Source organism: Mercurialis annua, linkage group LG4 (assembly GCF_937616625.2).
Source record: "Mercurialis annua linkage group LG4, ddMerAnnu1.2, whole genome shotgun sequence".
Classification (NCBI taxonomy): domain Eukaryota; kingdom Viridiplantae; phylum Streptophyta; class Magnoliopsida; order Malpighiales; family Euphorbiaceae; genus Mercurialis; species Mercurialis annua.
This window is the reverse complement of record NC_065573.1, coordinates 24,406,105-24,421,964: the sequence shown is the minus strand read 5'-3', so window position 1 is coordinate 24,421,964 and position 15,860 is coordinate 24,406,105. Positions and strand designations below refer to the sequence as shown.

General features: G+C 33.0%; 2 protein-coding genes across 2 annotated transcripts; both read right to left on the bottom strand.

Moving 5' to 3' along the window:
* Window positions 1-4,458: 4,458 nt before the first annotated feature.
* On the bottom strand, window positions 4,459-7,577 carry LOC126676779 (uncharacterized). The gene is made up of 4 exons (XM_050371061.1): window positions 7,238-7,577; window positions 6,274-7,167; window positions 4,996-5,082; window positions 4,459-4,898 (listed from the first exon to the last, which is right to left on the bottom strand). Exons 1-4 carry the CDS (start codon window positions 7,475-7,477, stop codon window positions 4,734-4,736), a joined length of 1,386 nt encoding a protein of 461 aa, XP_050227018.1. The 5' UTR covers window positions 7,478-7,577; the 3' UTR covers window positions 4,459-4,733.
* A 3,041-nt stretch (window positions 7,578-10,618) lies between these two features.
* LOC126676780 (histone H1-like) lies at window positions 10,619-13,142 on the bottom strand. Its single transcript, XM_050371062.2, has 4 exons — window positions 12,759-13,142; window positions 11,932-12,690; window positions 11,076-11,162; window positions 10,619-10,977 (listed from the first exon to the last, which is right to left on the bottom strand). Exons 1-4 carry the CDS (start codon window positions 12,987-12,989, stop codon window positions 10,789-10,791), a joined length of 1,266 nt encoding a protein of 421 aa, XP_050227019.1. The 5' UTR covers window positions 12,990-13,142; the 3' UTR covers window positions 10,619-10,788.
* Between the last annotated feature and the right edge of the window lie 2,718 nt (window positions 13,143-15,860).

The following is a 15,860-nucleotide window of genomic DNA, read 5'->3' as shown; positions in this document are numbered from 1 at the left end:
GACATATTTACTAGAGATGTTCTGTATTTGACGATTCACCGCCAATTTTATACTTCTTTTGAAAATTAGTGGATGTACATTATCTGAACCACGTATATCTCATATGTTATTTATTAATTTTGTTATATTGTTATTTATTGATCAAATCCATACTTAAATACCTATTAAATGGTTTCTGCACATACTACTCGGGTCACAAATATGTCAACAATTGCTTTTTCATATTTGATTTTGTATTATGATTATTTTAAAAAATTATCATTTTGAGGATTTTGCAATTTGAAAGAAAAAAATTACTCGACACGAAGAAGTTGATTTAGAGATAGAGAAGCCACTAGTTTGAACTACCGAGAGTCGTTAATTTAGATTGAAGACAGACTTGGGATGAAATTTTTAAGGATAATTTTGTGATGGAGATGCATATGTTATTTTAAAGAGTTTGTCATAAAAATTCACCAACTTTACACGTTTTCTCAATTAATCACGTTCTTTAAAATTTCTCGTAAAAATACATCAACTTTCATTTTTTTTTTCCAAATTCATACACGGTGCCGATGTGTCACTAATGCATTGGTTAAAAATGGCTTACACCTCAGTAACTAGCACAAATGAATGAATGTCATGTGAGCATCGTGTATGAATTTGGGAAAAAAATGAAAATTGGTGTACATTTATGAGAAGTTTTAAATAACGTAATTAAATTGAGAAAACATGTAAAGTTGGTGAATTTTTATGACATTGCCCCTATTTTAAACAACAAAAAAGGATTTGACTTTTCTATATACAGCTTAAGAATTTTATAGAGTTTTTATAAGATGAATGATTGAGGTAATCTCTTTATACTCTCATGATATTGTATAAGTGATTTGAATCTAAATCAGGAAGATATATTTCTATTTAGCACTCTTCTTTAAAAAGGCAAGATAGAGATCATGCTACAAAGTAAAAATCTCTTTCCTATTTTGACCCTATTTTCTAAAGAACTTTTTTTTTCTTCTAAGATTCAACCAGGTCAGATTTCACTACTATAAAAATAGTTAAGGTATGACACTTCAACAAATGTCTTTGGGAGCACCTCGCATAGAACCAAAGACCTTTTAAGCTCAACTATAGGGTATCAAACTTAGCCAATCCGGGGAACAGCACCCGTTGCTTTTAAATCGCTAGGTGGAAACGGAAAAACTACTCTAGCATGAGTCTTTTCAAATATTTAACATCAAATGATGACAAAGATTCTAGAACAATTCTAGAAAAACATGGACAAGATCGCAGAAGAAGCAAGACATGCAACAAAAACTCATATCGAAAGCATCAACTTACAACAAGCAGAATTCATGACCCCTCCTCAAATCGGACGAGGGCGGAATTTGGAAGTAGGAGAAAGGAATAGCGGAGGAAATACAGAAGGAGGGGAGAACACCATTAGAAGAAACGAAGAAAGAAACACATATGAAGATGGAAAAAATCCAGAAAATCATGAAAATCAAGCGAACATCGCCCAACGAAACAACAACACTAGAACCGGAGAAAGAAATGGCCCAAGAGCCGAAGCAAGAGATGGCAAAGATAGAAATAGCCTAAGAGGAGAAACGTGCAGAGTGACAAAGAAGAGGTCCCAATCAGAAGCAAAAGAACAAAGAAAGCACCATAAAATTCCAATCAAAAAAAAAATATCAGGAAGAAGACAAAGGAGAATCCTCTGAACGCCCACCTAAGAGCAAAGTAGCCTATGTAGCGGATGAAGACTTAGAAGAAAAAATAGCAAGAATGTTGAAAAAGATAAAATCTGAAAAACTAGATTTGAATGACCTGAAACTAAAGGGCTCATCTTTTTCGGTGAAAATCATGGAGGAAACAATTCCTCACAATCTGAAATGGCCGACCCTACCAGCCTTCAACTGAGAAGGAGATCCAAGGGATCATACATCTAGATTCTACTCTACATGGGTCTCCTTAGCGTAACCGATGCGATCATTTGTAGAGTCTTCTCAACAACGCTGAACGGAACTGCTCAGTGATGGTTCAACATATTGAAATCGCGCTCCATTAAAAATTACATAACACTCTCTAATGAATTTCTTAACAAGTGTCTGACTAACATACCCGCGAAAACAACAACGAGCATAATATGATCTTGTGTTCAAGAATAAAGTGAGAATCTACGGAGTTATGTGGAGAGATTCAATAAAAAAGCAATAAAGATAGACAACCTAAACATCAACATAGCCTGGAGGAAACGAGATTTGAAAAGCAAGTCGAAAAGTTGCTGACAAACAAACCTACCACCTTCTCCAACCTAATTGATTGCCAATAAAAGTCTTTTGTGCTAGACAAAGGGCGAAGGGCACTGAAAGAAAAAGAGGCAAAGGCAAAAATCCAAAACATGAAAGAACCAAAGAAAAATCTAAGCCAAAACCTGATGAAAGAAATCACATGCATGACGAAGGAAAGCGTTTCGCCCCATATTCTAGAATCGAAAGCCGACATGATAGTAGAGACGATGAAAGAAATTACATACCGCTCAACACCAATAGAACAGAAGTCCTAATAGTTATGAATCAAGCGAGGTCTAAATGCTTAATTTTAAGAGCTGTACATATTAATCATTGAGATTTTCAAGTTTTTTCTTACGAGGAGATTTTCAAGTGTTAAATGTCATAATCCGCTTGGTAACTTATATTACTAAAAAAAATTAATTTCGTTCTGAAATGCAATTTAATTTAATTTTTTTGTATTTTATGATAGATTTATTAAAATAAATATAAAATGTATAGTACTAACACTATAATATAATGTTTATATATAAATATAAGTGTAAGGGTATAATGATAAATAGTATTGTTAAAGAATATAAAGATAGAAACAATTTATTGATTGATATAATAAATTACATACCTAACAATCATTTTCTTTAGAAAGTAACATCCAAACTTTTTCGATAGAATTTTTAAATCAAATTTGTTGACTTATTATTTTATCTAATGACAAATGAAGTTCAGAAATCCAATTAAACAAAAATAAAATTAGAGAATTTAATTATAAAAGAGGTACAAATTAGGAATACCGTTATGGGTTTTACCAAAAGAAAAGAATCAAATTTTAATGAATATTTTTTAGAAGAATATGCTAGTGGAATTTTAATTGATTTTCATTTACTAAAAGTTAGATTAAATAAAGTTTCAAAAGAAAAAAGTTAGATTCTATTATGAAAATTCGAAGTACACCTCAGTAAATTAAATACGAAAAAATATCAAAAAGGGTAAATTAAATTTATTACCTAAGAATGAATAAAATTCTTCAATCTCCCTCATTTCATATGAAAGGGAGTCATTTAAACAAAGTATATGCTCAATAAGATAATCTGTCAAAGCTGCCAATGCATTGTGTCCAATTTGTGGGGAAAAAAGAGAGTAAGTTAAACCTCACTTGATCCACTCGAAAATTAACGAAACATATAGGACAAATTGTAGAAATTCTCGTGCACAATTTTCATCCTTAAAATTTCCATATTAATTTAATCTTTTTTGACATAATTCAATTAAGCTGCAAATAATGAATCATAAAAGATCTTATATCTGAAATTTGAACATATACTAAAAAAAAAATTGAATGACTACGGATCTATTCATACAAATGCTAAATAAAAACACTCCAAAACAAACTATAGTCCCTGACAGGGAAAACTTATTAAAAAAAATAAGTAAATATAGTAGATAATATAAGGACATAAGGACAGAAAGAAGATAAATTTTCGGCCAAAACCGGAAAACCGCCCCATCTCATTGTCAAAAACCAACGTGAGTCAGAGAAGAAGATGACATTTTTCTTTTTTGTGGAGTATAACATTATCTAATTAGAGGAATCACTAAGCTATAAATCAAATAGCATAAGTGTTAAAGAGCAATCTATTAGACCATTAACTCAATTCCTCTCACAAATGCTCTCCCGTTTTATGATTAAAAAAACTAATTAGAGAACATTAATATTGTTGTCATACCCATGATATATACTTATACAAACCTAGTTTATTACGTAGAATTATAAATGGTTCACTTATCGTGTAATATTAATTGATTATATTTTAACTATATTAATTAATGGGTCGTGACATTTATTATCTCCACGTATTAAATGATAAGTAGTATATGATTATATTTTAACTATATTAATTAATGGGTCATGACATTTATTATCTCCACGTATTAAATGATAAGTATATGATTCACATTCCACGTGGTGAACTACATACTAACACCCTAACTATTAGGATAAATATGATTGTGAAATTAATTATTTAAACTATGGTCACTCTAAAATATGTTACAGTATCTTGTTTGATCTTGCAATTAGAGAGAATGTCATATAATTACTGAAAAATGGAAACAAATCCATCAACTGTGTGCACAATATTCAAAAACTATGAAAAGAAATAAAATTCCAGCGCTAATAGATCAACTATTAACAAAGAAGACATGAGTTGTTACTCATGTAATGTTGAACCAAATGCAAATTCTGATCAATTGTACTGAAAAATCTACTGAATACAGTACCCAAAAAAAAGGAAAGAAATGAGCATCCACAGTTCATCAAATATCAAACTACATCCTACTCTTCACATGAACAACAATTAGTTTTTGATCCTAATAACGGAGCCCGCTAAGGCTGCAAATTAAATTGACAATCTTCGGACATTTCTCCTAATTCTGGATAAGCGGTGGAAGTGGCGGTTGTGGTTAAAGCTGTGGCGGTTGAGCTGGCGGAGCTTCCTCTCTTAGTGGTGCATTAATGTCCATTGATGCAAGGCCTTCTAATTCTTGGATTGCAGCTACTACACTCACTGGAGTTTCGTTCGTCAACTGCGGCCTTAACACACCCACAGCTTGCATTACTTTTGATTGCTGCAAGAAGCATTTTAATTTAAATGAATCAGAGTTTCTAAAACAATGGTAGATTTCACGACTTCAGAAGTATATAATTTAAATTACTATCACTTACAAAAAAGTCAAATTTCATCTTCAGATCTCCATATGCTTCCGATTGCTGTTGAGACGGTTCAGTTGCTCCCCAAGATACATTTGCATTCTTGATTTAAAAATGGCAAATCATGTAAAACGTTAATATTAATAACCCAACAGAATATCACAGCAAATTGCAAGTTGAAAATTGTCAAGACCGTTCAAATATATGCAATTTTACACCGTAGCAGGTCTGCATTACATAAATATTTCATATTAAATAAACACCCAATTCCTTATTTTTGCTTGAGTTCATAATTAAATAACAGCACATTTAGCCTAAAGAATAATTCAAAATTAAACCAGCCTTTTAGTTTGCAATCTATATTTTTTTCACCATGGTAGCCTAAATTCATTTTTGATTTGGTAATTAAATATTAACAGATTTAAAGTACGTTCATGAACAAAATCACATACTTTTAGCAAGGATATAAACTACTGCGATAGAAAAATACATTCTTCAACTTAATCTATTCTAAATTCATTTACTAAGTTTATACATCAACTAATACTAATAATCCTACTTACAATATCAATAGTAGGTTAGTCCATAATTTTACAGCATCTTTTCGACAAGGAATTCCAGTTCTTCAATACATAAAATTTTCTTATTAAATATTAAATAATCACCAGATTCCTTATTTTTGCTCGAGTAATTCATAACAAAATAAAAGCATCAACAAACAGCAATTCAAGATTAAACAACACTTTTAGCAAGAATTTAAATTCTGAACATCTAAAATTTGTCTTTCTTTTATACCATGATACCCAAATTCATGTCTTGATTCTGTAACTAAATAGTCATATAAGCTGACCCGTAAACACAATGTGACATACTTTTAGCAAGGAAATAAACTTTTAAAAAATATTTTTCAACTAAATCTGCATAATATGAATTCATTTCTTAAGTTCATAACTATATATTGTAATAATCGAACTTCCTAAATGAATACTAGGTTAGTTCAAAATTTCCTCTTTCTGGATTTTTTGAATTAAATGCAGAACCCATCTTTTGAAACTGACATGTATATTAAAACAAATGTAAATAACATGCCTAATTTTAAAAGAAAACGCCTTTGCTGTACACAATAGACACATATTTCTTATACCAAAAATTTGAATCAAGCCATTTCCAATGTGGTCGTTACCAATCAAAATATAAACCCATTTCTTGAAAGTAGAAACAACAAAAAATAAATATCAATAACATAATAACAAAACACATAAAAACAGAACATGCGTTAGACCAAAAACATACCTTCTTAGGCCTACCAGGTCTCTTCTTATGACTAAAAACACCAGCACCAACAGCAGCCTTTGGCGGCCGCCCCGGTCGCTTTCCCTGCACCACTCCAGCACCAACATAGCCAGAAGCAGCAGGTGCAGCGGCAGCAGGAGCCGCACCACCGGTACCTTTCTTGGGGCGGCCTCGAGGTCTCGGAGAAACAACAGCAGCAGCAGCAACACTATTAGCATAAGGAACCACAACAGATTTAGGCAGCCTTTTAGGACCTCTCTTAACTCCATTTGATGCAACAGACTTCAGCTTCCTCGGTCTCCCCGGGCTCCTCTTCACCCCAAACGGCCCGCTCTTCGGCGGCCGTCCTCTCGGCCTCACAGCCACCGGCGCACCTCCACCTCCAACTGGACTCACTTTCTTGGGACGCCCCGGACGCCTCTTGTCCCCCTCCTGGCTCTGAGGGCTCACTACAGCAGAAATAATAGCCTCACTGGGAGAAATAGAAAGTCCGACAGGAACCGTTACAGGAGCAGCAGGAGCATTATTGGGCTCAGTGGATTTGGGCTTAGGAGGCCGGCCTCGGCCTCTTTTCGACCCAACAGTAGGAGAACCAGCAACGCCGGCAGTAGGATTAGGATTAGGATTTGGATTAGGATTAAGATTAGGAAGAGCAGCAGGTGAAATGTTGGTGTCGGAGTTATTAACGGTGACAGTTTCAGCAGATCTAGGAAGAGCGTAAGAATTTTTTACCATAACGAGATAACCGTTGTTTTTTAACTGTTTCAAGTGATGAGTCAACAAGGCCGAGTGAGTCTCAGGTAGACCTGTATAAACGCTCTCTATATACTTAGCTATTGCTCTCTTGCTTGACCCGTCTCTTTCTTTTAACGCCGTTATCGCTCCATATATCATCTGCACCAAAATCCCCAACATTTAGGGTTTTCAAGAAAATCAACAAAATTAACAAACTACTTCAACTTACGTCAGCATACGGCGGGTGGTTTAACGACTGAGCGGCGGTTGGATCTGTAGCTGTAGCTGCATAAGCTGTGTGGTTGTGAGCAGCTGCAGCTCCAGCTGCTGCTTCTGGTGCTAGTTGCTCTGGAAGTGACGGAAAAGTAGGAAAGATTTGGGTTTGCGGTGCGACGGAGTGGACGGCGGCGCCGGTTATTGTAGCTGTAGGAAGTTGAAAAAATGGTGGTTGTGGTGGTGGTGGGTCCATAATTAGAGTGAGAGCAAGGAAATGAAGGAAAATAGTTTTTTTTTTCTTTTAATTCTTTCTTTGTAAATCTAAATCTAAATCCAAAGACAGAAAAATAAAATAAAATGTTAAATCTTTTATTCTAGAGAGGTAGATAACAAAATTGAGTAGGTAAACGGTATAGTAAAATATGATAAAATAAAAGGATATAATTGTCTTTTTGATATAAATGATGAGCTTTAATACTTTCCGGTGGGAATTTCCGTCGGCGGTGAGGCTCTTACAGAGTGTAGTTTAAAAACAGGTGGTGGTGGATGACAGGCTGGCGAGTTTTAATGAGGGATCGGACCCAACTTGATTGGAAGAAATGGATGATCCAAATTTGATTTTACTCCATGATGACGTAACTGCCCCTGTTCTGTGAGTGGATTTACAACTGGATGCCATTTATTGGAATATATGCTAAAAGACTGGTATTGTATTGGCTGGTGTATATAATCAATTTTTCATTTTGCTTTTTCAGGCGCGGGCAGTTTTCATTGAGTTTGCGTATTTAAGCTACAAAGGCAAAATATGTGATTTGACACCTAATCTTTGGCTATCCACCTTTTCTTTATGCAACTTGTTATTTTTACTTTTTAATGCTAGTAATTTATTAGTAGAATGAGAGGGAGTGTTAGGAAACATATATGAATTTCAAGATAAATATAATGGAAAGAGTGAAAGAATACTTTGGTTTTATTAAAATAACATTTTGTAAAATTTATTAATTTATGTTCATAAGTTTAAAATGATAAATAAAAAATTGGTAATATGTTTGTTGGTAACCATATATTTTAAAAAAAAAAAAGACGTCCAAATGAAAACAATTATATTAATTTACCATAAAATAAGTTTGATGTTATTTTTTATTATAATTTAAATATATTTTTTATTTATATATAATAATATTGACCTGGTGCTATACATTATTATTAAAAATTATTTAAAATGTTATCTTATTATATATATTAAAATACATACATACCAATTTAGTAATAAGTTGAGCCTTGCAGCTAGAAATTTTTGTTGAAAAATATGTACTGTACAAAAAACCAAGATTTTTTCATACTAATCAAAACGGAACTTCGAATCAGGATCTATTATAAAGAAAACTATCTCCAATCAGTTTCAACAAAAATAGGCGTATGACCCACCACCAAATTGTCCCCTTCAAAATATCATGTCTAGATTCGCCACTGTTTACCGTTCATCTATCCAAATACGATAAATTTAACGTAATATACATTTAACATTTAAATACTCATAAATTTTAAACATTAATCTATAAATTAACATTATTAATATTATAGATATAAATGGAATGAAACAAGAAAATAAGTCGTAATATTTGGAACAACTAATAGTAAGATGATCATATAAAAAATATATACAAGCAATACATATAGACATATTAAAAAAAATATTTAAATATCATTCAAAAAAGAATAAATTGAATTATTTGTTATATTATATTAAAAGTTCAGGTGCTAATATTGGTGACTAGTTAAAAGTATGATTAATGTGATTTAATTCATCTATTTTAATCCAATTTGTGGTACTGCCTTATGTGACATACTCTTGTTTGCCCAATTTCTATTAAAAATGTGGATGCTTTAATTTTTTTTTTTTGAATTGATCCATTTTTTTATTGCCACAGGTCGTACAACAAAATAGATTGAAATGAGTGAGGTACATAACACTATATTAAAAGTTTAGGGACCAAATAAAATTTTATCACAATATTAAATTATGTGCATTTAAAGTCCGTTGGATGAGCTCTGTTGGTGATTGGTAATTTGGTAGTAAAGCAGTAATGGATAAGAACGAATGATAAGGCACGTGGCTTATTATGATGGACTGTTTTTTTTAAGGCATCTCCGATCCAAAATAAGGCACTTTTTTGAATAAAATTTGAATTCGTAAATTTTCTTATATTTGTAAATTTCAAACCATTAATATGTAACAAAATTAGATTTTTATTGCTTAAAGTTTTAAAATTAATAAAATCATAAAAAACATTTTGAAAATAATATTTTCTCCGTCCTAATAGAGTTGTCTATTTTGAAAATTTTTTTGATCCAAAACTCTTGTTCACTTTCAAAAAAAATGATTTTTACACTCAAATTTTCTATATTACCCCTATTAAAATCAACTAATAAGTAAATTGAAAATAAATTATAATTGGACCCTATATTTAATAAGGGTACGACAAGAAATGTAAGAAAAAAATTACAAAACCCATAAACAATGATTATTTTTCTTAAACTGTATGATAAAGATAAAGTGGACAATTTTATTGGGACAGATGGAATAGATTATTAGATAGTCTATAATTTTTTAAAATAATACATTTAACTTTTTCCATTTAGAATATGAGATTTCAAATAATAGATTTTAAAAAAATAACAAATTTTGGACTTTTACATGCTATTTGCGCTTTAATCCCTCAAGTCCGCTACTGTACTTCGCTTGAATTCTTCATGCAGACCGCTAACTCGTCGCTCAGACGAATTTTTTTGAAAATCATCATCAGATACTTTAGTCTCTTATTACTTTTACATGTCCGAAAAATAGGTGTCTATTGATATGTTTTTAAATAATAGTAATAAACAAAAGAATATATATTATAACATTTACATTTCAAAAATATAATTTATTAGACGAAGGAAAGATGAAGAATTATAAATTTTAAAATATTTTTTCATTTTATAATAAATAAAATACATTAGTGAGTTATATTATAAGTACCGTATGAAGCACGTAATTCGATCCTAGAACCTTAAAAATATACACACTAGAATATATTAAAATTTTACTAGCAATATACAAAGTATATCAAATTATACATTATACCCAAACCATATTTTTATAAATGTATTTATTTTTTAGTATTTTACAAAAAAAAATTATTTTACATTGTATTTTTACAAAAAAAGAATAAATCAATCCCTAATTTTACAAATATTTTTAAAAGTGACGGTATTTTGTACGCACATTATTGTAAACTAACACAAGAAATGAAATTCTAGCGCTAACTGAGGTCCTCCGTCAGCCAAGCTTCTGCATGTTGAAGCCATTCAAATTCTGATCAATAATATTGAAATCTAATGAAACACTAAATTTGCCAGTTTGGTCAATTATACTCAAATCCATGGTTCAAAAATCAAACCACATGCCTCTTTTTCATATGAACAAGAATTAGTCATCCTTGATTCTCTTTACAGAAGAATTGTTTAAAATTTCCTCATCTATCATGGTTAAATTAAATAGACAATCTTCATGCATTTCTCCTAATTCTGCGCAGCCAGTGGTTGTGGTTGAGCCTGTGGTGGCGGTGGCGGAGCTTCCTCTCTTAATGGTGTATTAATGTCCATTGATGCGAGGCCTTCTAATTCTTGGATTGCAGCTACTACACTCATCGGCGTTTCAATCGTCAACTGAGGCCTTAACACACCCACAGCTTCCATTACTTTTGATTGCTGCAAGTACCATTTTAATTTCAATGAATCAAAGTTCGTATCTAAAATAACCGTATATTTCACGATTTCGGAAGTATGATTAAATTGCTATCACTTACAAAAAAATCAAGTTTCATCTTCAGATCTCCATATGCTTCTGATTGCTGTTGAGATGGTTCAGTTGCTCCCCAAGATACATTTGCATTCTTGATTCAAAAATGGCAAATCATGTAAGAAATTAGTTCAATATATCCAACAGAACATGACAGCAAAATTGAAGTTGAAAATTGTCAAGACCATTCAGATGTATGCAATTTTACATCATTTTTTAGCTAGGAATTCAGGTCCTACAACACACACATTTTTCTTATTAAATAATCACATATTCCATATTTTTGCTTGAGTTCGAAACTAAATAATTGCTCATTTATATTAAACCACAAGCTCTACTCCTTTTTACTTCCAATTCCCAAATTCCTTTCTTGACTCTATAACTAAATAGTCACACATTTAAAGTAGACTCATAAATAAGTTCACACACTTTAAACAAAGAAATTAAATTTTGAGATACAAAATAGTTTCTTAAACTCTATCTGCAAATCCTAAACTCATTTCTAAAGTTCATAACTATATCAGATACTATCTAATAACCCAACTTACTATATGAAAAGTGAGTTAATTCAAAATGTCCTAGTCTTAATATTCTTCAATTAAATGTTGAAAATTAAAACAAATGTAAAAAATATCCACTTTTGTGCCCCAAGAAAGTGGGACAATATCGTACAACCTAATTCAAAAACATCCATTCTATACTAAAAATCTGAATTAGACCATTTTTATTTTGGTAGTTACCTATATATATGAGTCGATTTTCCAATCTTTGACAAAAAAAAGTTACCTATATATCCGCCAAAACATAAACATCCATAAACTATATAATAACAGAACTGAAAATGTATTTAACCAAAGACATACCTTCCTAGGCCTACCGGGTCTCTTCTTACCACCACCAACAGCCGCCTTGGGTGGCCGCCCCGGTCGCTTACCCTGAACCGCTCCAGCACCCACGGAGCCAGAAGCAGCAGGACCAGTACCTTTTCTCGGACGGCCTCGAGGTCTAGGAGAAACAACAGCAGCAGCAGCAGTACCGTTAGCATAAGGAACAACGACAGATTTAGGTAGCCTTTTAGGTCTCCCTGGACCCTTCTTGGTCCCGAATGGCCGCCCTCTTCTCTTCGCAGCCACCTGCGCACCTCCACCGCCACCTGGGCTCACTTTCTTGGGACGCCCGGGACGCCTCTTGCTCCCCTCCTCGGTGTGAGGGTTGACTAGAGCAGAACCAATAGTCTGAGCAGTGGAAATAGGAACCGTTACAAGAGCACCAGAAGCATCACCGGAGTCAAAAGTTGGCTCGGCGGGCTTGGGCTTCGGAGGCCGACCTCTGCCCCTTTTCGGCCCACCGGAGGCGGAAACAGCGGCGGGAGGAGGATTGTGATTAAGATTAAGATCAGGAGATGAAATGTTGTCGAAGTTGATATCATCAGATCTAGCAAGTTTATAAGATTTTTTTACCAAAACGAGTTGACCCGTGTTTTTTAGCTGTTTTAAGTAATGAGTCAACAGAGCCGAGTGAGTCGGAGGTAGACCTGTATAAACGCTCTCTATATACTTAGCTATTGCTCTCTTGCTTGACCCGTCTCTTTCTTTTAACGCCGTTATGGCTCCATATATCATCTGCACCAAAATCCCCAACATTTAGGGTTTGCTCAAATCAAGAAAATTAAGAAACCAGTTCAACTTACGTCAGCATACGGCGGGTGGTTAAATGTTTGAGTGGCGGTTGGATCTGTAGCTGCCTGAGCTGTGTGGTTGTGAGCTGCTGCAGCTGCAGCTGCTTCTTCTGGTGTCAGTTGTTCTGGAGGAAGAGGAGCAGCAGTTGGAAAGGTTTGAGTTAGCGGTGCGACGGAGTGGACGGCGGCGCCGGCTATAGTAGCTGTGGGAAGTGTAAAAAATGGTGGTGGCGGTGGGTCCATAATTAGAGTGAAAGCAAGGGAAACAGAAAAAAATAATTTGTTTTAATTATTTTCTTTGTAATTTTAAATCTAAATCCAAAGACAAAAAAGAAAATGAAAATGCTAATTTCTTTATTGTAGAGAAAGAGAATTAGATATATTGAGTAGATAAACAGTATAGTAAAATATGACAAGAATGAAGGATATAATTGCCTTTTCAAAATAAATGATTAAGTGTGTCGAACTATTTCATTTTCTGTCATATGTTATATAGAAGAAAAAAAAAAGGGATAAAGTACAAAAATGATCCTAATATTTACCTAAAATCTCATTTGACTCCTTTATTTTTTTCGGGTCTCAATTGACAATTAAAATTTTCATGTTGTCGCTGCGCAAAAATGACTCTTATATCTTGAAAATTAAAATTTATATCTCTCTGTTAGACGAGGTTAAATTTTACCGTTAAACTAAGAGTCATGTTACAGGTTTCAAATTATTATTTTATTTTTGCACTTCTCATATTAAAGTCATTAATCAAAAAAATTATTTTTTTGATTTTTTATTATAAATTATTAATTATAAGATTCTAACAGTCCAACGACTTCATTGCATGTGAGTTGTGAGCTAGTTGGTACACTCATAATAGCATTTTTTTAGAAACCAGGGGTTCGACCCTCCCTCTGCAGCCAGTGGGCTATTCATTAACATAATTAATTCCGCTAATTCCTGCTAACAATTAGAATAGGTCTATTTTTACTAAAAAAACAACTTTCTTTAACCTTTATTGTTTTTACTCCTTTTAATATCTACAGAATTAGAGGTGAGCAAATACCAAATCAAGTATTACCAAAACTGAAAGTAGGGTTGTTAGTGATTAATATGATTTGAGTGCATTTAGAATTTATAGAAATTAAACAAAGGATCAATTCACCAATCAAATTGGCACGAAATATAAAATAGATCCAAGTTCACAAAATTAGATCAATTCAACCAATAAACTATAACAACCCGGACACACCCTCCCTCATTCACCCCGCAAGTGAAACACACTCTTCATTATGAAGTGAAAGAAAAATATAATTGATCCTTAATATTTATTTCTTTCGTAAAATTAGTACTTAGTGATTTTCAAATATCAATTTAGTCTTTTATAATTCTAAAACTTCATATATCATTACTCCCTCTGCTCCAAATTGATAGGCATTATTCTACTTTTCTTTATTCCAAATTATTAAACAGTCATTAATTACTTAAATGATAAAACGGCATAGATTCTTTCATTGATTATATTATATTACATTAAAAAGAGAGTAAACACCACTAAGAGTTAAGTCAACGCTATATTAAATAAGGGTAACTATGGTATGTTATTATAAAATTACTCATTTTACAAATTTCTTTATACTTGTATTTGTCCTAAACTGCCTATCAATTTGAGATGGAGAGAGTATATTTTTTTATTAAAAAATCTAGAATTTTTTTTTCACTTTTTGCATTTCATGTTCTAAACCAAATATATGAAACCCTCACACCCTAAATGTAATACCCCAAAATGTTTAATTATTTAATTGGGCCACGTGTCCAATTTCGAGTCGCCAGAGTGGCGATATCGGAAAGTTTTCCGATAAAATTAAGATAAATAAGTTTTAGTAGGTCGGTTTTGGAAAAGATTATATGCGAGAATTTAATGTTATATTTCAATTCTAAAGTTGGAATTGAAATTAAAAGAAAAAATATTAAGAAAAGTCCCAAAATAAAGTTCAGGGGCTAAAGTGGTAATTTAGCCACTACATCTTAAAAATGGAAATTTATAAGTTTTGACGGGTAAAGTATTAATATCGAGTTCTGTATTATTTATCGGGTATAAATAATACGTATAAGTTATAATAAAAGAAGTTAACGATTTAGTTATGGACTAAATCAAACAAAAGAAAAGTTCAAAGGTTAATTTGTAACAAATAAAGAAAATAAGGATTGAAGGGATGACTTAACCAAATATATATATAACTTTCATTATGAATGAAAGAATCAGCGAGAAGGAAAGAAAAGGCTCCAGAAACTTCATTTATCGATCGATTACCGTCGTCGCCGCCGTTTCTCCGTTCGGCGTCCGTTTCGGACGATTTTCGCGGCGATCTCTTCGGAATTGAATCCTCTATCATTCTAAGGCATCATAACAAGATAATCTCTCAGTTTGTGGTGTTGTATCTCAGTTTTTGTGGGCTGTTTCGTATAGGAAGTTACGTTCGAATCGTACGGTTAGGAATCAAGTTGTTTTTGACGTTTTTGAAGTGTAAAATGATGAATTATGTATTACAATGAATTGGGTATGAATTGGTATGAATTATGGGTGATTTGGGGCTTCGGAAACGGCCGGAATCCGTCAAAACGTCGCACCCGAAAGGGGTGCACGACGTGCTGAAAATCAGCACGTCGTGCTGGTGCGCGACGTGCACCACAGGGTGCACGACGTGCACCATTAAGGGCACGACATACCCTTCACAAAAATTGAAGGGCACGACGTGCCAAGGTGGCACGACGTGCCCTACCTCGACCAGAACCTCCGTGGGACTTCCGGGAGCGAAAATGAGCTTCTGATAGCTTGATTTGAGTGTGAAACTCAATCAAATGTCCTGAAATGGATGTAAAACATTATTGAAGTGAATGCTAATATGATAAGTAAGAAGTCGGTTAAGAAAGTTATTTAATTCCCAAGTACGAGGAATAGTACTCGATAAGTCGTAAGTACGACTAAGGATCATCGAGTTTTTAAGCAAACTAGAAGTGGAATCTAATCAACTTAAACTTAGAACTTAAAAATATTATACATATAAACATGAAATCTACGTCTAACTATTAGACGTTTTATCAGACACGTCAGCGAGCAGTGGG